This window comes from Hyperolius riggenbachi, chromosome 7 (assembly GCF_040937935.1).
Source record: "Hyperolius riggenbachi isolate aHypRig1 chromosome 7, aHypRig1.pri, whole genome shotgun sequence".
NCBI classification, from domain to species: Eukaryota; Metazoa; Chordata; class Amphibia; order Anura; family Hyperoliidae; genus Hyperolius; species Hyperolius riggenbachi.
In genome coordinates, this window is record NC_090652.1 from 106912802 (window position 1) to 106939466 (window position 26665).

At 43.7% G+C, this 26665-nt stretch overlaps 1 protein-coding gene across 1 annotated transcript in view; it reads left to right on the forward strand.

Moving 5' to 3' along the window:
* MAD1L1 (mitotic arrest deficient 1 like 1) overlaps nt 1–26665 on the forward strand; it is a 1144984-nt gene that overhangs the window by 589780 nt on the left and 528539 nt on the right. The window contains exon 14 of the mRNA XM_068244499.1: nt 20325–20413. Within this exon, the coding sequence (XP_068100600.1) occupies nt 20325–20413 (89 nt within the window). The remainder of the gene's footprint in view (nt 1–20324; nt 20414–26665) is intronic.

The following is a 26665-nucleotide window of genomic DNA, read 5'->3' on the forward strand; positions in this document are numbered from 1 at the left end:
GGGGGCTGGAGGAAGCCCCAGATAAGTCCAGAATTTGTTTATTTTTACTGCTCATGGTCCCTTTAGACCCCTTACAGTGGTCTAACACCCAGCATTTCAATTTTGCTTTAAAAGATTGCTTACAGCTTAGAAACCATTATGCCAGATTTTTTTTTTTAGCAGAAATTCACTGAATGGATTAAACATGACATTTTAGTGCTGCATTTAGCTAGAAATCCTCCTCTGTGCTTAGGTTTAGTTACAAATGTATCTATTTACAAAGTAATAAAAAAACACTGCTCTGAGAGAACAAAGAGGGCTTCCCCGGCAGGCTTTTCAAAGGTCTATTTGCATTCCAAACAAAGATACATTTGTAACTAAAGATAAGAACGGATGCGGATTCCTAGTTAAATCCAACACTAAAATGTCATGTTTAACCCATTCAGTGAATTTCTGCTAAAAAAAAATCTGGCATAATAATTTCTAAGCTGTAAGCAAACTTTTAAAGCAAAGTTGTAATGCTGGGTGTTAAACCGCTTTAAGACCACCGCATGCTAATTGGCATGTACGCAGCGGCTCCCCCAGGACCGCTTAACGCCGAAAGGCGTTAAGTCCTAGGGCGGGATTTTGCAGAGGATCACACGTGCATCCATGCTTGAATGACAAAGCTTAGCTCAGTCATCAGTCTCCCAGCGGTGATCGCCACTAGGAGACTGTTAGATGGCGAAACCACCGTCTATTTTCATTGTAAAGTGCTGCGATCTACGGCAGCGCAATACTGGGGACAGACGTTTCACTCGGCTGTCCCCCGGGAAGGCACAAGCGCGATCGGCTCTCATAGGCTGATGCCTATGACAGCCTATCCCGGTGATTGGCTGGCGGGGGAATAAATAAATTTAAAACATACGAAATTTTATAAAAAAAGTAAATAAATAAACAGCCCTGTTGGTGGGCAGAAAAGGGGGAGGGGGAGAATCACTTGTGTGATCAGTTGTATGGCCCTGCAGTGAGCCCTTAAAGCTGCAGTGGCCTGAATTGTAAAAAATAGCCTGGTCCCTAGGGGGTGTAAGCCTATGGTCCTGAAGTGGTTCAAAAACAAACAGTACGCTTTAAAACTAGCAGACACAGCTCTCATCTTAGGCTAGGGCCACACTAGCTCCGGGTGCTGGACGCATCTGCGGTCCGGGCTCCGGTTTTCAAAAACCGGAATGCAAACGGATCCATGCTGCCTTTTTTGCAGCACACGTTTTGGATCAGTTTGCGTGTTGTTGTTTTTTTTGTTGTTTGTTTTTGTTTTGTTTTTTTTGCTAGAGGGGGTAGTAGCCACAATGGGGGGCTGCGGGCAAAGCGGCGGACAGGGGGGGTCGCCTCCCCCCTCTGGCTCACCTGGGTGCCCGCCGTCCCTGCTCCCCCTCCAGCTCGCACATAATGTAATAAATTGTACCTAAGGAAGTTCGGCGAGCTTCGCTTTTCCACCCACACCACTCCCCGTCACTTCCTGCAATGCCGCCCTCTGTATTTCAGTGGGCGGCATCGCAAGAAGTAACGGGAGCGGTGTGGGCGGAAGTGCCCGGCTCGCCGAACTTCCTTAGGTACAATTTATTACTTTTTATTACATTTTTAATGTGCTAGCTGGGGGAGCAGGGATGGGGGGCACCCAGGTGAGCAAGGGGGGGGTGACCCCCCTGGCCGCCACTTTGCCCGCAGCCCCCGGCCTGGCTGTAACCCCCTCCAGCATGGCGGCCCCCTCCTTCACCAAGGGACACTGGAAACTGATCCGTTTCCAGTGTCCCAAAATGTCAGTGAAGAGGGAGGCCCGTTTCCCCATTGATTTTCACTACCCGTACGTGTATACGGGTCCGTGAAAAATGCTGCAAGTCCGGACTCCGCGTTCCGGGTTTAAAAACGTATTCCGCGGATCACACGCGAATACGTTTTTAACTTGTGCGTACTGCTGCTATTTTTAACATTGGTATCCGTGGCTCCGTTTTTCGTCCGGGACAAAAAACGAAGCTACGGATACGTTTTTAAAGCAATTGTGAACCAGCCCTAACACAATAAAAAATAATCTAACAGAATCTGGTGCATAAAAGTTTCAGGAATAAAACATTGTATAAAAATACAAAGCACATCTATCATTAAAAATTGTTAAAACAATCAGGGTTTCATTGGTGTATGAAAACTGTATATTCAGATAGAGCAGTACAAAATGGTGCACCCATCTGTAGGTGCTGCTAAAACTCTATGTTTAGATATAATAATCTTTCTAGTAGACTTTAATCCATCAGGTATCGATAAGCTTACATCTTGGCACTCATATATTAAAATAACTCACAGTATATGCATAGAGGCTGTGTAAAAACAATGTGTAGTAAAGTGTATCTCAGTGGGTAACAGCAGGCTGGGTTGTACTTCTGTAAAGCATTCCAAGGGAAGGGGGAGGCAGGGGTGATTAGGATAGTAGAGGGGTATTGAAACTTGAATGGATAAGCGATCCAATAACATTCTAGCTCTGGTATCTAGCCCCCCCCCCTCTCTGACCATCTGCAGTGTGGACGCCCAGGACTTCCAGGCTCTTAGGCACTTATGTGTTGGACCTGAAGCAATGCAGGGGACGTGTCTGGGGTAACCTGGGTTTTGGGGAAAGATTTGGATCAAAGTGCATCACAGCAGGTGAGAACTGGGCACTTCCTTTCCCTGGCATTAGGCAAATGAAGTGATGGAGCCTTCCGCCCCCCACGCGTCATTGCTGTCTGTTAAAATTTGTAATGCAGGCAGGAAGCATTAGTCTGATTATCAGGTTTTTATTATTGCAATGCCAGCCTAATAAAACATTGCTGTCAAAGGTGAATGTGAATCATTTGATTTTTCATATATACTGTAGAATGACATGAAGCTGCTTTCATCCTTGGCACTTCTGACTGAGCCACACTCTCCCTGGAACCTCCTCATACAGTCCGTGCCTGTGTAGATCTAAGCCCAGTAAGACTAGCAATAATAAACGTATGTTCTGAGCGGCACACTGCATGCCTTCCATTTCCCGCTCACTCCTGGCGTGAATAGGCAGCTCTCCTCTTCTCCCAGCAGCCTTTGATAGACTGAGCCCAGGCGACGATAAGAGGCCTAATCAGAAAATTGAGGGAAACATTTTTCGCTATGATAATCTTATCGGTTTTTGAATAAACAGTGCTGTTGAAAAGCACTGCAATATTGGCGTACACCCTGGCTCCTCTCTGCCGGATGGAGGTTGTGTTCTGGGACTGATCTGAGCATATTCAGCTCTGTATATATATCCGTATTTTCAGGCTTCCCTGAGAGTTCTGTGCTGGAATGTTTGTCTTCTGCTCTCTCCAGACTGCTTCCTCCCATTTCTCATGATTTACAACACCTAATAAACAATAGGGCATTTTGGGAAGATTATGAATCCTTTTGCTCAGAACAGCACTCTAGAATGGGGGCGGCTTGAAAATTGTCAAAGTTTTGCTGAATCGCTAACCGCTTCTTTTGTATCTTCCATCAGTACTCACAAGTAGTGGTTCACCCAGGTTCACATGTAAAACTTGTAGCGTTGAGATAACTGGTGCGGATCATTTCCTCTTAGGATATCGGTGTAAAGGTGCCCATACATGTAGTGATGGGTGATGGGCAGATTCGACCAAGTAATTTGTGCTTTGTCTAATCAGATCAAATCTGATTAGAGAGTGATCTGTCGGCTGCCCATACACTGCAGGTCGATTCCTGATCAATTTCACCATGAAATCTCTCGGGAATCGGCCAAGTCCGCCATTTTGCCACTATCCCCCTGGTGCATACATGTCAAACTCTGGCCCGCGGGCAAAATTTGGCCCTCAGAGCATTTAAATGTGGCCCCAAGTGGTTTTCCCACTTTGCATAATGTTTAGCCCACTCTAGACCACCAGGGAAGCTATATTGGAGGTGAAACCCTAGATAAACAAGGACGCCTTATGGGGGAGGTTGGGGAAAGCACTAAGCACTAAGGAACTGTATAGAGGAGGATGGGGACCACTAGATACCAGGGAACTGTATAGGGGAGGGAGGACCACTAGATACCAGGGAACTGTATAGGGGAGGGAGGACTACTAGATACTAGGGAACTGTGTAGAGGAGGGAAGGGCACTAGAAACAAGAAAACTTTATAAGGGAGGGAGGTGGCCAGTAGACATTCAGGTTGGCCCATGACTATGTCCAAGTGTACAGTTTCGGGGCACTTTGTATTTGAGTTTGACACCCCTGCCCTAGTGTATGAATGTACAATATGTGTGCATTTATACATTACCTATGTTGCCCACCGTGCGGTGCTCATCCATCTTTGGAATACACCGCTCTTCCGTGTTATACAGGCTAACGGAAGCCCATAAGTGGCTATGGGCAGTGCCTTACTTGTCTGGAAAAATTTAGCCATTTGGGACTCTGCCTTTGGATCTGTTTTTTAACAGATAGGATCAGATCCTATTTTTAACATAAGGATCTGCTTCCTGTGTTTATCTGAGTCACAATTTTTTTTTTGTAGCAAGTGGGAACCTAACCAAACCTCTGGGGTTGTAAGTGACCTGTAAATTGTACTTGTATTGAGGGAAGCATGGAGACTGCCATCTTTAATGATTTATAAAAATATGCCAGGCTGTTGTTTTCATTAAAAATCTTTCAGTTAAAATGTATATAATGTGAACTGAGCTGTATGGAAATATGGACAGTACTTTGCACATCAGTTTTCCATTCAGTTATAACGGACAACAACTGATGTAGTGTAAAAGGACCCTTAGGCCCATTTCTCACTTTGCTTAGTGGTACACTCCCTGCCACTGCCCCGCCACAGTGACCTTTAGCCTCTGAGACAGGTCACAATACCTGCGTTGCAAGGCAATGTGATGGAAGCAGGAAAAAGGATGCTGGTGACTTCTCGGATAAAAAAACAACTTTGCCACCATAGGCATCTATTAAAAGTCATGATTAGCGGCAAAGAAAGGAAAATTGGGTGCACGGCAGTGGCTGCTATCGGGCGACTGCGGGCAAATTGCAGCTTTTGTATAATGGCTGCGATATGTAGCAAACAAGGTAAATTTCAGGCGCCTGATTATGTAGGCAAATTTTAGCAGCTAGAGACTGCCAATTACCGGCAAGCATTTTAAATATCACCACAATATAGAATCATGGGCACTGGGGCTTGTGGCATTGCATAGTGAACACGGAGATTCTGTCGGGCGCTGATATTTGAAATGCTTTCTGGCAATTGGACGGCAAAATGTACCTACTTTGCCGTATATTGTGGCTTTGCGGTAGAGGGGGAAGTGAAGGTTTGGGGGGGGGGGGGGTTAGGTGCCAATAGGGGGTGTTAGGTTTAGGCACCAACAGGGAGGCTCTTAGAGTTAGGCACCATCGAGGAGAGGTTAGGGTTGGTCATCGGTGGAGAAAGCGTTTTGTGTGAGAAGTTTAGCCATAGTAAAATATCTGTAAATATTACCATTATTTTGCTATCAGAATTTAGTAGTAGAATATCGCTAATTTTAGAGATTCTACTAGGGACTAGAAACTGTGCCCTTATTTGCCTTTTTTCATGTATACTAACGCAGTACTGCATGGTGCATGACCCTATGGGAGTCAACGACACTGCCAACAATCTTTAAAGGGAACCTAAACTGAGAGGGATATGTAGGTTTCCTTTTAAACAATACCAGTTGCCTGGCATCCTGCTGATCTCTGTGTCTGCAATAGTGGCTGAATCACAGACCTGAAACAAGCATGCAGCTAATCCAGTCTGACTTCAGTCAGAGCCCCTGATCTGCATGCTTGTTCAGGGGCTGTGGCTAAAAGTATTAGAGACACAGGATCAACAGGAGAGTCAGGCAACTGGTATTATTTTAAAAGGAAAAAACAATATCTTTCTCCGTTTAGGTTCCCTTTTAAACGGACCCTGAGCAGTGGCTAAAAAAATCTGGACTTACCTGGACCTTCCTCCAACCCCCCATAGCCCACAGAGTTCTCCGGCATACTCTTTGCCCCTTCCTTCCTCCCGCTGGTGACTCCGGTAATGTGGTGACTTCAGCTGAAGTTGCACATGCGCATTCCCAGCGCGCCACCATGCTGGTCATGTAAGCCTCCTGCACATGTGCTGTCCAGGCTTTAGAGAACTGCACATGCACAGCACTACTGGAGTCAAAAAGGAAATAAATATGGCAGCCACCTCAATATCCCTCTCGTTACAGTTGCAGTTACATGGCATTATACTTTTAAAAATGGAAAAAAAATTAGCTCATCAAAGCAGTTAATGTGAGAATGTTTTTGCTACAGTACTAGTTTCATTTACCGAAACCTCAAAGTTTTATGGTTCCAATTTGCTCTGTCAGTTGATGAGAAGCTGTACACCCCCATCTGTAGTCTGTCAAAACAGTTATGAACTAAACAAGTTGCAAGAATCATTAAGTTTGGTTTCCCTGCATGTTTTGTATTATACTGTACATGGATGGTGGTTATTCTGCTTCAGGCACTAGATGGTGCTGTGCATACAGCAAGTATTTTTATGTTACTAGAAAAAGGAAGTACTCTAGGGATGCCTTATTTTACAAAACTCACTGATTCCTTGCTCAAGACTGCTATTACTCCAACTGTAGGTCATGCTAAACAACATATTATTGTGGTTGTGAGTTTTCCAGGTTAAACATTTTTGCATTTTCAGTATATGGTTGGATTTTGGTGTATTCTGCAGAATTTTTGTAGATGCGTACAGTATTAGTATTTATATAGGATTGTTTTGTTTTGTCGGTGGGCCACTGCGCCTGTGCGGTCTCATTCGCGTTCCCGTCCGCTAGAGCGTTCTACCTGGGCGCAGTACGAGTGTTTTTTGTTTTTTTTAAAGGTGATAAGGTGATAAACAGCGACAGGCACTACGGTTTTGCTTGTACAGATGTTGACTTTTTATCACACCATTTGTGGAGGACACACTGGGCATGTGTATCAGGCAAATAGTGTGCTCTGGAGCCTTAGAAACAACTAACTTGCATAACATGTGAAAAGAGGATTGATCCGCCATCGCAGCAATGTCCTTAAAAAAAGCTTTATTCATGAAGGCTTATCCATAAAAGACATAGAATTTTGCCAGCATAGCCATTAAGTTGTTTCAACATACCCAACCTTGAAGAACAGGCTGTGGGGAGGTGTGGGACCAGCGGTACGCCTGACGTACGCTTCGCTTAGTGAGCATTCTCAAAGGCTCCGTGCAACCGTGCAGTATGAGGTTTTCTCTTACTGTGCCGGCACAGAAGACTCTTGCGGACAGTACCGCGAACAAGGACGTCCAGGGCCGCACAAACACAGTGGCCCGCTGACTAATTAGTCCGCATCGTTGAGGACCGGTGCGGGACAGGGCGGCTGCAGGGGGCTGGTAGAAGACCCAGGCAAGTGAAACGCTTTTTCTTTGCCAAGGTTTAGGTTCACTTCAATTCTTTATTAATAACGTTTGCATCCCACTGTGTACACACACACCATCACACACACACACACACACACACACACACACACACACACACACACACACACACACACACACACACACACACACACACACACACACACACACACACACACACACACACACACACACACACACACACACACACACACACACACACACACACACACACACACACACACACACACACACACACACACACACACACACACACACACACACACACACACACCTTCTCATTCAGAGTTTTCTTTATTTTCATGACTATGAACATTGTAGATTCACACTAAAGGCATCCAAACTATGAATTAACACATGTGGACTTAGTAGTCCTATACCAACCATACGTTTGGCTTCTTCAAGACCTTCCCAATGCTGAGTGATTTGCATTTATCTTTATTAAATATTTGTAAGCATATTTTATTACATATAGCTATTCAGGATATATTTTAAGTAAACCAAAGCTGACGACCTATGAAAAATCGATACTTACCCGGGATTTCCTCCCTCACCGTCCCCCCACTGTCTGCCATTCAGCCGCGAACAGCCCCGGTAACTTGCTCAGATGCGTCGGTCTGGATCTACTGCGGATGTGTGGGAGGTCCGCACATGCGCAGAAGAACCAGACTGCACCTGACTGAGCAAGTTACGAGGGCTGATCGGGGCTGAACATCAGGGAGGATGGCAAAGGACTCTCACGTGCTTATGGGCCTGGGGGAAGCCCCGGGTAAGTATTGTTTTTTTTTTTTTTATTAGGTCGTCAGCTCTGGTATACTTTAAGCTAACAGTGCTTCAGTAAAGGTAGGGCTACCTCAGACTTCCCCACATTTGACAATGCCCCAGTTGGCCTATGTTTCGTCAGGAACCATTGTTTTATATAAGTTTATATCCTGTCTGTGTATTTCCTGCCTTCTCAGGAACTTCCTCCAGAAACTTGTCAACTATGTCATGCCGAACATGAACAAGCTTTCTGTGTCTAATGGTGGCCACTAATGATCCAATCTTTTTTTATCCAATCTTACCATAAGGCTAAAGTGAGTGAATATACTGAATGGATACTTCTGGCAGTTACCTTATATTATATAGAAATGGTAAGATTGGATGAAAAAGATTGGATCATTAGTGGCCAGCTTAACACATGCTGGATATTTAGCTCCCTATTATCTAAACTATGAATAAACCTCAGATCCCCATCCAACTGCTAGGGGGTTTTGCCATGGTGCCCCATTGTTTTTTTACTAGTTTGTTGCTCCTCCCTCTAGGACTGGATTTTCCAACTCAGTCCTCAAGTACTCCCCACAGTGCATGTTTTACAGAAACCGAGATGGCTAATGAGCTCTGCTGAAACACGAATTACCTCTCTGTGAATGATTGTGGTTTTCTGCAAAACGTGCACTGTGTTGGGGTACTTGTGGACTGAATTGAGAAACCCTGCTCTAGAATGTAGGGACCACTGTGCTGCACAGATAGTATTTGGGAGACTCAATTTGCAACCACTATAAGGTTCACACACAGTACTTTGACTTTGTTAGTACACTCAGGATTAGAGAGCTAGGAAGATTTAACGTTTTAACAATTAATACTAGTACCTGCATGTGCATTAATTCCCCAAGCAGACACTCAGTTTTATGTAATGGGAACAGCATTGATCCAGTCTGTTGTACCTCTATGCTTACATGCCTCAGATCAACGTGTACCGCAACAGTGGGCTGTGGTGGAATGTTTAAACATCTCCATCTGTGCCTAGTTCATCATCATCTTCAGTGCCACTGCTCACTCACCTCTCTCCTACTTCTTGCATGTTGTGTGACATCTTGTGACATGTTAGAAAACAAGTATGAAGGTAATTGAAAATGTGCAATAGCGGAGGAGGTTAGTACCAACCTGACTAAGGGCTGGTTCAGACGGACGCTTGCGGAGCGTTTACCGCAAGTGTTCGGACCGTCGCGGTAAACGCTCCCATTCAAGTGAATGAGAGCGTTTACACCAAGCTTTTGCGCGCTTTTACCCGAACGCGGCGTTCGGGTCCCGATTTTCGCGAGCGTTCGGGCTGCCCCTGGAAGCAACATGTAGCTTCCAGGGAGCGGCCAACCGCGACGGCTAATGTTCCCCTACGGGAAAAAAAACCGCAACAGCATCACGACGCGACCGAAGGCTACTGAAAGCCTGACCGCTCAGCCGCCGCAACGCCCCCAGACGCGACGCTACGCAGACGTCCGTCTGAACCAGCTCTAAGGTTATGTACTTTGCTGCACTACTCTGTAAGGAGAATGGACAAAAAGTAGGGATAATAAAAATTGCACCTTGCAGAATGAAAACACAGAGACAACAGGAGCCCAAATGGTGCAGTATGTCACAGTACCAGAAGTATGTAAAATATGTGGATGGATTATACTCATAAAGGTGTGTTGCAGAAAGGCAACAGACCACTAGAAGCAGGTGGAGATGTATAACCCCGACTCCACTCGGGTGACCAGACGGAGCTGGTGATGGTCGCAATCTTGATAAAAGGCAAACCTCAAATGACCTAAATTGGTCAAAGAGGGTTGATCCCCGAAGATAAAATTCCCTGGAATTGCACAACTCCTGAACTTCTGAATGTTAGAAGTGTTTTGATAAATGTACCATTCATTGGGACTGTACTTTTTGGTTGACTTGTTGTCCTGTAAATAATTGAAGCCATTTCTCTGTATCTCGTTAGTCTTTGTGTAGCTCATGTCTTGGGAAGCATCCGAACACATCAACAGTCCGGCAAGAATCTCCTACTAATTCAGGAGCTGCTTAACACTTCTACAGACAAGATTATTAAAGTATTACAATGCTGAAATGTCATTTTTAATACCGTGACCCTGCCATATGCTGATGATATATTTGCTTAAATGTTATCTCTAGTATAAATATTTGGCAGTTGGTTCAGTGAATTAACCTCAGTACCTATCTCAATTGGGTACTTGTGACAGCATCCATTGCGTTTGTCAGAATAAAAAGCGGCTCCTATTTGTGAAAACTGTTGGTAAAATGACCACCGGTTCAGATAAAGTAATTTCCTCTATTTTCCGTTTTATAATGAGGATGAGATAAAACACTTGCTGTGTCATTATCTTCAAACTCACAGTTTTAATTAAGGTTAATTTGAAGCAATGAAGCCATGGCTGCTGTATTTTAGATAAAAGCCATCTTGCTTTTCAGAAGGAAACGCCACGTGTTTTATCTTAGAGGCCGGGGTTGACCCAGTGTGATGACAAAACGCTCACCTGCATGTGCTTGGCTGACAACTCGACTCCCAAAATATTCTCTGCTTTTGTTCACAGGGCCAAAAGATTTAGCTTACAAATAGGTATTGTCATGCTGCTCCGGCTGCTGATGCCTAGCGCGATGCTGGAAAGCTCAAAGGAGACTGCCTCATGAATTCAAATTGGATACGATTGCAACGTTAGTGTAGGCCCCAGAGCAGTGGTTGAGAAAGGTATCCTTTGGTTTGGTGTAAATTGACAGCCCAGCTTCTCCCTTCTATCATTTGTTTAAAAGATAAAAGCCGAGACCTTGACTGTTCTAGCGGGTGAGGCTTAGCAGAATGGACTCATTTCCACACATTCCAGGGTGTCTGCAGCAAAGGATTCACATTAATAGGAAGTGGAGGAGGCTGAGGCACACACAGACGTGCGCTGGGCCACATCTTTGCCTTACAAGTGATGCCCCTAAGGTGAAAACAGCGCCAGGTTTCTTTTAATGTTGGCTGGATTACAAAACCCTCTGTGAAACCTGGAAGTTTAAAGGGAGTACAGAGAATTCCATATGTTGTCTTTATCAGGTAAATAGGAAATATTTGATATGAATATTTCATATTAACCACTTGTGATGGAAAGCATTGCAACACCATGCATTACAACAGCAGCTTTGTGAATCCCTTCTTCACTGAATACAGAGATTGTTATACACACTTTAGATTGAATTTCCTAGAAAGGACCTAACCATCCTCTCTCTCCCAGTGCAGTAAGCAAGAAGTTCATCTTGCTTTCCCTGCTGTATAAAGGTGCTGCATGCCAGGCAGTGCCATATATACTAGCACATACGCCACATTTTTGGACAAAAAAAAGTGTCTTGGGGTCTCCAGTGCTATGGAACTCATTTGACTATATAGTCATTGTCACGGACGATTGCGGGGACGCAGGCGCGTCCTGGAACCGCCCGTGAAGAAAAGAACGATCGCACTCGATTCCTGCGTCGATTGCGCTTCAAATCGGTACAATCTGGATTTATTGTGTAGGAGGTCTGCAGTCCTTTTCTTAGCAAAGAGAGCACCATTCCAAATGCTGGTTGGCCCTTTTGATATGCTAATGAGCCTGGGCCCAGAGAGTCCCTGGCTTCAAGCTGTGCTGATGGCCCATCCATCAGGTATAAGGTGACAAGCAGCTGGCAGGAAGACTGGCCCTGTGACTGCTGATCAAGCCAGAGGTGTAAACTCAAAGTTGTCTAAGCAGATTTCACATTCAGATGTTAATTGAAGGAGCCAACAGGGCCTTTCATAGCCAAGAAGCAGACACAGCTGGACTCCAGTCAGGCTGACTCCGGCCTTAGCAGGAAGAAATGAATGTACAATATAATCTTTTGCCCATTTACAGAATACAATAAATAGGGTGGTTATGAGAGCGGTATCATTGGATCTGTAGGGTCATGCTGGATCTCTTGATACCAGTCGAGAGGGGCCCGGGGCCCCTACCACCCAGGTATGAATCTACTCAGGACCCTGATCTGATGCACTAGCCATGTCAGGTATCATATTAATCTGTATTTTCCTCCAAGTATGAAGCTGTTACCCCCCTAAATGTAACGTGTATGGTTCAGGAGTTACAGCAATTCATAAGTTTAGCTCTAAAATCTCTCAGAGGGAATGAACTGTCATTTGCTGGTAGCTCAGAGGGGGCTGGCATTGCCACACCCCCAAACCAGCTTCATCAAAAGCACAGAGCCAGCAGGCGGGCAGGGTCCTCCACACTGAACCATCTTGCACTCATCAGATGCCAGCTTGAGGATATGCTGGCATCCACCTGGTCTGAACTCTGAACTCTGGACTTTGAAACCAAGGACTTTATGATTCTTCCCACAATAAGGACATCTTTTCAGGAACTAAGTATTTTTCTCCCTTCTTTTATTTTTCATACTGGCTATTACTGTTTAATAATTGTCTGTATATATTAATTATTTATATTGCGTGAATAAACGACTTTCTCCAAGTCATTCACTTTCCGCTACCCTGCTTATCAGCACACACAGAAATGATCCCGGGTCTCTGAAGATACGCTACTGTTTGTTTGTTGTTGGCTAGACAGAATATCGTGTGTTTAACCGTTTTATTCGCAGGATTAGTCAGTCAGTTAGTGGGCCCCACGGTCCCATGATAACCGCGGTGGTGGCAGTTTACTCTGAACCAGTGGGTGAAGTGGTAATCACCCGTGTCTCACAGGCTCCCTTCTGAGTTGTCCGCGGCTAATTCTTAACGGTTCCTGCGCATTGACTGCGACCAGAGTTCGCACGATCTGTGCGCTGGCACCGTTTAGAAGGCTAAGTGCGGTCAGCCACGAGGGCTCCTGTGACAGTCATGCCAAGTCGAGGAGGTATCATGGCTTACTGACAACAGAGGGACACAGAACACAATGCATAAGGAATGAGGGAGAGGAGGGGCTCAGCAGAAATGAATGGCGTTGGACAGGAGGCAGCAGGAATTAGTAATAGAGTAGCTTTAGGGAGGATTCAGCAGTGATCAGTAACTGCAGCCTGGAATTGCATGGAAGGTAGTAAGGTGTGGTGCTGCTGAGTGGGGTTTTAGTGGCCACAGCAAGAGTTTGAGTGGTAATGATCTATGGGGTGGGAGAAGAGACAGTGGGAGCCAGTGCTGGTTTAAAGTGGACCTGAACTCTTGCACTGGACAGAAGGAAAACCTAGAGAAATGCACCCTGTATGTATGTAGAGCATTTACCGTACAAACACAGGATGTTAACCCTATGTTTGCTTCCATGAAAGCAGGAAGTAGACACACTGCATATTAATTGCAGAATTTGTATCAGCTGCAGGCATGGGCTTCCATGTAATTCCGAGTGGCAAGCTACTCTGAATTGAAATGTTACTGAACTGCTGATTAAACAGCTGAGACCACAGGATACAGGGGGTTAACTTACCCAGAAGTCTGTGGGATAGTCTGCGATCCATCATAGGCGAACTATGAGCCGCATTCCACGACTCAATACCGCGCTTCTTCCTTCCGGCTTGGAGTAAGTTGTGGAACGCGACTCACAGTTTGCCTATGATGCGGAATGGAGCGCAGACTATACCGCAGAATTACTCAGAAGCCCATCACTAATCAGCTGCAACAAAGAAATGCTTTTCTTTAAAGATTATTATGCTGTTGCTTATCTTTCACACCAGAGAGTAAGTTCCTGACCACCTTAAGCGAATACTCTGGTAGGCTATAACAAAGAAACTCGGAATCACGTGGAAGCCCATGCCTGCAGCTGATAGAAATTCTGCAATTAATCTGTAGTGTGTCTACTTCTGCTTTCATGGAAGCAAACATAGGGTTAACATCCTGTGTTTGTACGGTAAATTCTCTACATACGTACAGGGTGCATTTCTCTAGGTTTTCCTTCTGTCCAGTGCAAGAGTTCAGGTCCACTTAAGACCAGCACTGGCTCCCACTGTCTCTTCTCCCACCCCATAGATCATTACCACTCAAACTCTTGCTGTGGCCACTAAAACCCCACTCAACAGCACCACACCTTACTACCTTCCATGCAATTCCAGGCTGCAGTTACTGATCACTGCTGAATACACTACCTTAAACGTATGGACAAGCTATTACAGTAATGGCAGCAGGGACAGAAGGTAGAAGATATCACTGATAGTAGTAGATGAGGGCATGACAGCAGAAGTAATGTTTGTGCTGCATTGGATGCTGCAGGAGGCAGCGGAGTTCCATGGTGGTGGAGAAAAGGTAGCAGATATCAAAGATGAATAAAGGAGCTGGCAAAAATACATGACAGCATTTCAGTACAGCATAGTGCAAGTGATTAGGCTCAGTGATAGTGCAGAAGTTAAAGGAGTGCGAAGCACCGCCTATTTGTAGCCAGTTTGTTTAGCTGGCGTCCCTGGTGCCCACTATTTTATCGGGTGACTGCGGCACCAAATTTCCCTTTATTGCTTCAATTAACATGGACGCCTATAAGGACGGGTCAGTTAGGGATAGGCATCGGTGTGGGGGGGTTGGTTAAGCTTAGGCAGTTAGGGTTAGTAAAATATCTGTAAACTGTATTGATATTTTACTAGGGGGTATTTCCAGCACCCACATTTCCCAGGTGCCCTTTTTGCCTGCACGCTTACATTACCTTTAGCCCCTTAAAAGGAACCCGGGGTGTGAATCCTATGGAGGCTGCCATTTTTATTTCCTTTCAAACAGTTGACTGGCTGTCCTGCTGATCTTTCAGGTCAGTAGGTTCTAAAACAAATACTGCTAGGGTAATTGGTCCCCCATCTCCAAATAAATTAACCCTAGACCACAGCAGGGTAACAGGTTATGACGGGGGTATATATTTAGTTTACATACTCAACCAGAGTAGCTTACAGAGTCCTCTCCTTAGCCGCCCATGTGCTTTGAACACTACAAGAGAAAGTGCTTTATGTATGTTAGAGCCATTCTTTTTCTTTTTGGAAATGTTACAATAACATAGTAAAACACTATACTCCATGCAATCTGGAGCTGAAGTCCAGTGGGCACATGACTGTCCCTCTAAGAAGAAAGCGAGGCTGAAGGGTGGGTGTGCTAGAATCTGAAACTATTTTTTTAATTGGTCTTCCTCATTTCCTCTACCTAGTAGTAATCACATTTTATATGTCTACAATATCTACAAAGATTCCTGAAGGTCCAGGGATACAGGAAATGAGGGAGTGTTTCTACAGTGGAGATACATAAGCAATAAAATCCACAAAAAAATCCCGCTCTCTTTCAATACTATTAAAAACTGAAATAGTCAACATTAAAAATATCCTGGAATTTGGATTCAACATGGACCTGAACTCTTGCACAGGACAGAAGGAAAACAAAGAAATGCACCCTGTATGTATTTAGAGAGTTTAGCCTGTCTAACTCCCCCTCATCTGTGTCTAATTACAAGTTGCAATTTGATCATTCAGCTGTGTCAGCTGCCTGCTATGGCAGAGCAGCTAATTTGTAAACACAGGATGTTAACAATATGTCTGCTTCCATGAATGCAGGACGTAAACACACAGCAGATTTATTGCAGGATTTGTATCCATTGTAACAAATGTTTTTATTTAAAGTTTATTATGCTGTTGCTTATATTTTACAGCAGAGAGGAAGTTCTGAGTTCTGGGTCGCTTTAAAGTGTACCAGAGACCATTAACAAAAGTTTTACACATACCTAGGGCTTCCCCCAGCCCCATCCGCAGGGATCGCTGCCACGCCGCCGTCCTCAGCCTTCTCCCGTACCGGGTCCCATAACTTCAGCCAGTTTCAGCCAGTCTGCGCAAGAGAAGTGCACTCTCTACCTATCTCTTTTGCAGCCAGAGAGTCTGGTTTCCTTTAAGAACCTGTGCATTATTGTTGTGAAAAAGCATGGAGCCTGCATGTAGATTATGAGTCAGACAACTAACTGTATCTTCCACCAGACACGTATTGGACTTGACAACACATGAATGAAACTGGGAATGCGACAGCAGCTTTTTAAAGCATACCAGGCGCTGTCTACTACTGAACAGCTGCTACATTAGATTTGTGACAGTTTAACTTTTAAAGTTCGCAACTCTGCCAGATTCATAACAATGTGAAATGCATCCAATTTACTTGAAATCATCCTGCAGGAATTCATTTTTTTTCTGTTGCCATGATAATGGTTGAATAATGTTGTTGTTGTTGTGATAATGCTGGAAATGCTTTCATAGTAGTAGAAGTAACGGTTGGAGCCTGTAGAATAAACATATAGCAGTTATGTTATCAGTTATAGAGGAATAGTTATGATTGCTCTGACTCTCACCAGAAGCTTGATAAATCGCCTTATTGTTTAAGAGAAACAAACATCTGGCTCCATTGTCGCAGAAAACGTTGTCATGCTGTGCGTCTTGTCTAACAAATCATGCAGAGTAGCAAGTTCCCTTGTCTAACAGATCACATATCAAAGAGTTCCCCCGGCCTTGTCATGATCTGTCACAAGAAATGGCTGGTCTTCTGTGTATTGCGTTATATCATTTCTTTTCTTATCCACAGTGTTCAGCACAATAAAAAAAATGCTCTGCTTGCAACAACTTGTGTAGCTGTGAGATTTCTTTTCTCCATCTCATGTGCCATATTCAGTTTGGTGTTCCCAATTAAAGAGGATCTTTAACCCATGACTGAACTTCATCCCAATCAGTAGCCGATACCTCGTTTCCCATGAGAAATCTTGAATTTTCTTTGAATAGATACTCAGGGACGTCTTTGGGGCTGAGATTGTGGGGGAACTGCTCCCTCAGTGGGATGTCATGGCTATGGCCCTGACAGTTTCCGGTCTCTGGCTATAATATTGTGGGAAATTACAGCTGTTACTAACTGCCAAGCATGCAATATCTCACAATCTGTGTTTAAATGGGCACTATGACTAAAATTTTTAAAATTTAAAACTTGTGCAAACATACAAATAAGAAGTAAATTTTTCCCAGAGTAAAATGAGCCATAAATTACTTTTCTCCTATGTTGACAGAAGTGACAGGTTTTGGACTAGTTCATCTCTTCACAGGGGATTCTCTGGGATTTATTTATTTTCAAAAGCACTTAGCGAATGGCAGTTGCTCTGTCCAACTGCCAAAAAACTGTGTAGCGAGCAGGGAAGCTGGCCAGCATCATTGTTTAAATCCTTTTTAGGGAATATCTGTATAAAGAATAAAAGCCTTGCTGAGATTCCCATATGAAGAGATGGACTACTAGTCCAAAACCTGTCACTTCTCTCAGATTTCTACTAGCTACTTTAAGTGACCGACACATTGGAGAAAAGTAATTTATGGCTCATTGTACTCTGGAAATTTTTTTTATTTAATTCGTTTATGCTTGCACATATTTTAAATTTTACAATTTTTCGCCATAGTGCCCCTTTAAGTATTATCATATTGTTGTGGATGTGTTTATGGATAATGGCAGTTGGTGCTGTCTGTCCTTTTCTTTTCTGCCAGCAGTAAAGATGATTGCCTGCAGGTTCAAACCGGAACCAATTACAATTGCATGGCAAATATGTATACATTTTTAAACGGTGTTCTAACTTCTCCCTTTGCAATGTAATGACTTCTTTTCCCCCTATTATCTTTCAGTTAAGTTTCTCTTTAACTTACCTAGTTCTAAGAGCAAGAAGCAAAGGGCAGTAAACCATGGCAACGAGTCAGAATTGGCTTTACTGAAGTGAGACCACCACAAAAGTGCTCCTATTTCTGTGTGGAATAATCTGGGATGTGTCATATTTTAGTAGTAAGCACAGTGGGGAGACTTATCAGTTCTGTCATAGAGCACAAAGCAGAGCAGTGTGTGACAGAGTTTCTGTAGCCCTGCAGTTTGATCTAGAAGTCTAGTTCTGTCACACTGCGTGCCAAGATAAAACATGTCCCTACACCACTACTTACAGATGTGCCTATTTCTGTGTAGAGTGCCTTCCAGTAGCTCCCAGATATGTACTCTTATGTCACGGGGGATTGCAGACATAGGTATCACAAAATTGTAGAAAACATATATAATATATATATATATTCAGCTCTGTTTGCGCCCCCCAAAAAAAAGCTGATTCGGAAAATCCTGTTTTGTTTTTTTTTTTGTCTTGAGAAGAGTAGCGAGTGGTTTCTCCCTATCTGTCCTACTGTGGGGCCTCAGTGTGAACTGTATTTACCCAGGGCTGTGGAGTCGGTACAAAAATCATCCGACTCCTCAGTTTTTGAAACCTCCAACTCCAGGTACCCCAAATTGCTCTGACTCCTCGACTCCTTAGTCTAATTTTTACAAAGGCTATGGATTTGGTTCAAAAATAATCTGACTCCCGACTCCTCAGTTTTTTTAAACCACCAGGTACCGTACAGGAAATTTTGTTTTATCTCCAGCACTTCACTTCACATCATAACTCTTTTACTGAAGAAAGGAGTATCCATTTAAAAGGTTTCCTGAGAATATCTCATTCCTGCCAAGTTTTGTCACATATTTACATTACTGCCCGAATGAGGTTCCTAAGCGCTGTTCTTAGTCAAGGCGCTTGGGCCTGGTGTCCAGTGCGCATTCCACTACAGTTCTAATGTGCTGCAAAGTGGCACATGCAACTTTATGTAAACATGACCACTAAGATAATGTGGAGTCCAAATTTGGAAATTCAGATGCAAATTTACCTATTGCAGCACTAATGCACTTTCAAAAATGGTTGTTGTGGTCAAGGCATTTACAGTCCTGCGATAATGGTTGTCCAAAAACAATCATTCATGGTTGCTTCAGATGGCCTTTCCCCATAGAAACCTATTGTTCTGTTTTCTGCTGATGAGTGTGTTCTGCTGCAAGTAAATAATGTAAACCCCCAACTTTTCACAGTAAAGGCCAGAGGTGGGTTCTCTCAATTGGAAGGTGGGCGGCACCGCCAGATAATCTAGATCCTAGTGAGAATGTTTATTAGTTACTCTTAGCTGAATTGCTTGCTGATCTATGAATCTGCTCTATGGAGGACGTGGCTGGGCAGGCGTGAGCTGTTGTCACTTGTGGTGAAGGACAGTAGTAAATGGACATTATTTTTCAACTTGACTCAACACTAACCAGGTGTTGATGGGCGTTTGAAAAAGGGCAGTTCAAACCTTCTGTATATTGTATCTAACATTGAAAGGGGAAAAAATGGCAAAACCTTGCTAACCAGACCATCAGTTTTGTATATGTGGATTAACATAAGGGTTGCTGAATCATTCTGATTTGTTTGGTTGACTCCTGGTGAATGGAGACACGAAAATGGTCCTCTGCAGATATTGATGATTCTACTCCATACACATCAGGGACCACCTGTGCATAATTGCAAATGGTACCCAAAATCCCCCCCTAAAAAGTATGGCCACCCCTGAGTTAGGACAACCTACGTTGCAAGTGTGTATGGGTTTTGATCAGCAACAAGCAGATTCAGTTGTTTTTATTGAGTTTGTCGCCAATTTCCTGATTCCTGTAGAAAAGGTTAGTGATTTTTTTTTCCCCCAGTCATCAATTCCTAACAATTCATTTTTTTAGACCGCAATCGAGAGAGCCAGAGAACAAAACCACATTGCCTTTGACGTGAAAGGGTATTGGTTTTGTCTTGAATTGTGCAGCAGTAGGCAACTGCATAACAACCGTATTTGATCAAAATCTAAAATGCTGTTTCATCCATCAATCATCATTACCTGGCCATGATACTGATCAGGGATGTTATCGGGATGTATTAAGTATCTGTCTAAAACTGTGGTGTTTTGAGAAAATAGAATTGTGTGCTGTGCCTGGCTTTAAGCTACATACAGATTTCCTATGATATTGGTACATTCACTTTGATACAAAACTATGATTCTTCTACAGCTGAAAGATTTCAATATGAATGTATTTGCCTGTGCAGTTGAGCATGCATGTTCTTTACTATTGCACAGGAATAAGAGTGTATTTGGATAGATCGGATATTTAAATTGGAGCTTTTTGCATTGATTATGGCTTCAGTAATTATCACGCCTGTGTAAATGTATAGTTTAGAATTGTTGTTTCTGCTGTTGTGGATGTGATCTGTTCTTGCTTCTATTTATATACTGTATATTAGCAGTAACATTTGTGAATGTGTGTTTATCTTTCTAGTTAATAGCAGAGCTGAACATGGTGAAATCTCAGATGGGTACAACAGACCAGAGCCTGTCCTTCAATAGTGATACCATCAACTCTCTCAGGTATGTTACTTACCCAGCAGTATATTGATGTTTGCCCCAAATCGCATCCAATACATCTCCCATTGGCTACCAAAATAACGAGAAGTGCCTTGAAAGAAATTCAAGTCTAGCATTTAATATATTGTAGTAAAATTCCCACAGATTACAAAAGATTAAAACATAGACAATGTTGTTGCTCACAAACGCATAATCATGCATGCACCACCTTTCAGCCATGCACCTCAGATGGGGATCCCCAGGTTTTTTGTATAGTGAATGGCAGTCCACTGGCTGGAGTGCAACACTCCTAACTAGGTCAGTATCCAGCAATAGGGGGTGCTGTGAGTCTCTTCCGTGGGCACATGTTGTAACAAGTGTGGCAAAGGCGGGTGGTCTCCAGCTAATAGGTACCCGCTGTGGGGATAATCCGGGGATTAGCTTGCTTAGCTTAGCTTCTTATCACACCCTACCCCTCCGGCTAACAGAATCTCTCCTCCTTCCAGATAGCGTTATCCACAGAGCACCTCAGCGATGGATGTTTACTTCCTGGGCAAAGCATGGGGGGACCGGGGCCGGCCTGTGTGGATGAGCTTGCACTGGCTACTTCCGCCATCTCCTATGTGCTCTATTGCATTAGAGAACTACACATCTAAATACAATCTGCTTCTAACAGGCAACATAAAATAAATCAAATGCAATTGTTCTTAATTTCCTTCCTTTACTAAGAGCATAGAGGCAGTTACAGTTAATGGATGGCTTTATGAGTGCCAACATGAGGTAACGTGGACTGAAATAAAAAAGAAAATAAATGAAATATCCATTGCCTCAGTTTCCTCTTCTGATTCTGCCTTATTATATCCAGCATGTTCCTCAATGCAGAGCTTTCAGTATTGTATACAGATGTAGCCTTTCTGCCCCTTTCATTTGATACAGAAGTCTGCTTGGCGCACTTTAAGTTGCCCACCTTTACAAAAATAGATAATGCCCAATTTCAATTTTATAGATTCCAAAATGATGGTCATGTAAAGACTCACCGATCTGTTCAAGGCATGTATGTAATATAAGCATTGGGGAAGGGGCGGTGCTTCTATAACCTGCTTTTTCAGTAGCCATACATTCTGTAGCTTTAGGGAGCAGAACACATCTGCATCACTTTTCAGACTACAATTGTGGGACCTAATTGCAATGATTTCATATACTATTGGGCTATTGAATTTCAGCTTAGCCGTACTTAAATCTGTAGTCACAGGAGATATATACCTAATTGCCTCCTTGCGTTGCCGTTATGGTGCTCAGTGTGCATTACCGTGGTCAGAATATTAGACTGTTAGCTCTTCAATTACAGCATATCAATATAAAGTATAAAAAACTATAATGCATGTCAAGAAATTGGGCCAGAAAGTTACAGCCATGTAAGGTATTATTTCTGTGGCATTTAACATGCATATTTCAGGTTAATCCCTCTCACCCTGCACCTCTTGTCATGTGACCACAGAATGCTAGTAAGTCTTTTTTAAGCAGCATTAACAGGAAGCCTCTTTCTCCCCCCCCCCCCCCCCCCCCCCTTTACTGCCTTCAACTCATCGGTAAGACGTGCGATACTACTACAACAGAAATATTGAAAGCCCCATCTACACGGAGCTACATCGGAGCGATCCGGCGGCTCATTTAGCCACCGGATCGCCTCTTCCGCATCCCCGCGTGTGCCCGCCGCATCACCGCTCGCCCGCGCGTGCGTCGCATTCGATTCGCCCTTGTCCCCGCCCGGCACTGCTTATCTTCCGCTTGATTCCCTGCCATTGTCCCCTCGTGGGGAACGAGCAGGGAATCGGCGGTGGCGAGATCCGACCTGTCGGATCTTATCAATCGAGCGCATCAGCGGCTCGATTCATAAGGCACATCGGAGCCTCATCTTTGCGTGTAGATGAGGCTGAAAACCTTGTAAAAAAATATATAATAATTGCTTAATATAAAGAAACTGCGGCCCTGGGGAAGTATATAGGTTGTTTGACATAAAATAAATGTTTCCTTAATTGAGTAAGTGAAAATGGCTGTTAATTTTCAGATAAACCTCTTAAAATAAAAAGGCCTCCAGGCTGCCTATTTTATACTCATTTTTGGTCTAAAGTTTTTTTTTTTTTGTCTTTTTAGGCCTCCGTTAACCAATCTCAATAGAATATTTGATAGCTTAGTAAGCAGATTGCCTAAACACACAGAATAGGGTTTCTGAGACTAAAATGCAATAAAGTGACCTTGGTCTTCACATGTGCCAACCTTTGTCCAATGTTGCAATGTCAGTGCTACTTCTTCTGCAAGTACACCACTCCTGCGTCAAATCTACACAGCAATAGGGTAGAAGGAGGCACTCCACAGGCTTTAAACTTGTGTTTGTTTTGTTGAACATTTGCAACACACTACATGTTGCGGGTCAGCCCTTCTTCCCGTGTCAGCTATGCCGTAACATGCAGTGTGTTGCAAGTGCTAAATAAAACAAAAGCAATTTTGAAGCCCGTGGAGTGTCTCCTGCTACCATATTTCTGAAACTAAAAGTTTGGTTGTGTGACCTGCAGCAACCCAGTTGAAAAAATACCAGTTGCCTGGCAGTCCTGCTGAGCTTTCTAATCAGTAGGGTCTAAATCGCACACCTGAAACAAGCATGCAGCTCATAATGTCAAATTTGTCCTAGACATCTGATCTGCATGCTTGTTCGGGGTCTACGGCTTAAAGTGTTAGAGGCAGAGGATCAGCCGGACAGCCAGGCAATGTGCATTGTGTAAAAGGAAACAAACCTGTCAGCCTTCATATCACTCTCTCCTTGGCTTCCCTTTAAGAGCAGACTGGAGTGCTGCCATTGCTTGTCTGAACATCATGCAGTCCAGGTTGCAAGCTGAAGTGGCACAGCTTTCTGAAAAGATGGCAGTCTGAATATTTGCCATAAGAGGAGGTTAATGATCTACCATCAGTGTTCTCCCCAGAAATGTTTTCCAGGTAGGTGGCATAAAAAAGTACCTGGGTGGGAACCAACGAGGGAATGCAGGGCTGGCGGACGAGGAGGCGAGCCGATGACAGCCGGGTGCTTACCAAAATTAGCCAGGTGGAGCACCCGGCTAAAAGAGCCTGGGGAGAACAATGGACATTAACTAATCAAGTAGCTTATACAGAGACAAACAAACTGTGCCACCGCAGGTTGAGGACTGCATTTGTGCCTGGCCTCAGGCTTTAGGTGCTGTCAACTTTTTACTGTACGTCATTCAAACATTGAGAAAACCTATAACTTTTAACCGACTTATGGTAGGTTTGAATTTTGTAACATTTACTTGCTCATCATTCCACTTAGGATGCAACCTTCTTTTGAGGGTCAGACAGAGAGAGACTTTGATGATGACACATGCTGGACACATTAGACTTTGCAGCCACTGGGTGAATTCCCTGATATGAAGCATAGTGTGTGTCTGTTAGGAGGGACCACAGTCTGTTCCCCATTATATCGAATTAAAGTCAGCAAACTTTGCTCACTGACAGACTGATTTAGATGGTGCCTGTAGCAAATCCAGCAGTTGCTGCAGAAGAACACACACAAATGTCTGTTGTGTTTACAGTGAATGTTGTTATGGTGGAATTACAGTTAACCCTTCCTGTACTATTTGAACAGACAATCTATATTATTGTTGCTGTTACTATGTTGTCCATATGTGTGCAAGCCAAATGATCATTGTTTTTAGCAAAAAAAGGGAAAACATAAAAGACTAAATCCGTAACCTGTACTATGAAGTTGATAATTTCCCATGATTCCTTGCTGTATTTATCTGCTCTGTATGGTTGCAGATGTGGTGCTACCTGAGAGGATGATGGGGGGGGGGGGGGGGCGGACGGACCATTTTACTGCCTCAGTAATTAATACAATATTATTATCCCTCCGGGGGGGGGGGGGGGGGATCGTTGGCCCACTCTGACATAAATATTAAAATCTTTAAATATGACAGAATGCAGTTCAATAACCAATTCATGTTGATTGGTGCAATGGAATCATGTTGCACTTAGGATAGCACTTTAATGATTGGTGTATTTGTTTTGCGTTTTAAAGGCCTTATGAGGGGCAAGTTTAGCACAAAACAAACTAGTGTGGCTACCTGAAAATAAATAAATATGTAACTGGCTGATTTAGATTAATATGATTGATGAGCACACCTGTGAGATTCATGATGATTGACTAATTAATTAATTGATCAAAGTTTATTTAAAAATGTATTTTGGTACAATAAAGCTGAAACATATTTTTTTTTTCTGCAATGCAATATACTTTTCTGGTTTCTCAAGAACTATGCTATCCTGTAACAAGTGTTCAAGCTGGGTGCAGTGGACCACACTATTAAGGATATCCTTTTGCTTTTTGCTAAAGACTTCCTTCCAAATATAATACATAATAGCAACAAGGAAGAAAGATCTGGGCACCAGGAAAGTTGCAATTAAGCTTCCACTTCTTTATTACATGCCACAGCAAACAAACGCAAGGGGTGTGTTGGTGGTCTGACAGCTGTTTCGCGAGTGTGACTCGCTTCCTCAGAGACCAGCGGGGGCTGTAATAAAGAGGTGTAAGCTCGATTGCAACTTTCCTGGTGCCAAGATCTTTCTTCCTTGTTGCTATTATGGATTATACTCCTATCCGGAGGCACAGACAAGTCATCCTACCCCCCAGAAGGTACCCAGTTTGAGCAACTTTTGCCAATCCTGCTACTCCTTCTTACCCTTTGCTACAAATATAATACATACCGCAACAGAAACATGAGCAGACCGAAAGCAGCTGCCCAGAGCAACCAGACAGAATTTTTAGCTTTCAACTGCTGAAAGCTGATTGGTTGCGCTCCAGTTTTCTGTGCAAGAATATTAATAAATCAGCTGAAAGAACTGATACCATGCATCCTACAGTCCTAAGAAATATGTAGTTTTCAAACCAATCTTCATATTTTAAAGTTTTACCTGATTATAATTTATAATTTTTTTTCTTTAGCAAATACCAACAACATTTAAGAACCTATTTCAGCCTTCAGCTGTTGTCTGTTTTTTGGATGTCCTGCTTAACCGCTCACGGATGGCGGTGTTGGAAATCTGTGCCCTGTTTGGAACCTCCAATACTTGCCAGGGCGTAGATTTCACCTCACCTTAGCCATGCGTTCTCGTTGCTCCCGCTGATCTCGTCGCTCTCTGCCCAGTGCAGCTCACTCTATGACTGCAAAGCCCTATGTGCCTGAGTGGATGGCGGTTGTGACGGGTATGTGCGGCAATTTGTTGGTACCAGGCGTTTTCTGGTATCAGCGGTCTCTAGTCAAGGGGGTAGATATGGCTGGTACATAAGTGGGTAAAGGAAACCAGTGAGGAAAAACATGCCCCAACTGGGAGAGGGAAGCCACTTCCCTCTGTCATCCTCCGCCGGTCCTTTCCAGTGCTGTCCCTGTGGCAAGACCTTGGGTATGCTTAACCCAAACCCCCCACCTCCAGGCTTTCTCCACTAGGCCATGCTAATGCTGAAATCTCTGAAGCGTGCTTGCACTGCATAGTAGCATATATCCAGTCTCACTCTACTTTTTTCACCAACACCTGAGGGGATCTGTGCTATTTTGCAGGTACAGTGCGGCTGCACTTCTGGGGACTCATCGCTGGAGCAGCCTGGGGGAGGATGACGGGGGGAAGCCTCCGGGTCCTGCCGAGGTAAGTATCTAAATCACAAGCAGGGCTGTGAAGTCGGTACAAAAATCCTCCGACTCCTCAAGTTAGGATTCCTCCGACTCAGACTCCTCTAATTTGCATATTACAATTTTGTTGATTGAAAGTATGTACCATGAAATGCATCTCTTAACTGCCAACGCTTAGGAATTTTAAAATACAACTGAACTGAGAAGGATATGGAAGCTGTCATATTTAATCCCTTTTAAACAATACCAGTTAACTGGCTAGCCAGCTGATCTTCTGCCTCTAATACTTTGTCATAGACTAAAACTAGTCCTTGGTAGAAGACCGGAACAAAGAACATATATCGGGCCCAGGCAATGTGACTCTGGGTACATGTAAGAGTAATGTGCAGGTACTCTGCAGGGGAATGAGGAGATTCTTCCTCTATTACACATTCTTCGTGTGCAATCTGAACCAGGTTTATAGGTGATAGACAACACCTCTGTGGTCAATGTGCACAGCATTCTCAGTGGATTCCCTGCAGCCCTGTGGGGAGTGCATATGTAGAGTATAGTACTACTTAGGGCTGCACAATTTTAGGGAAAA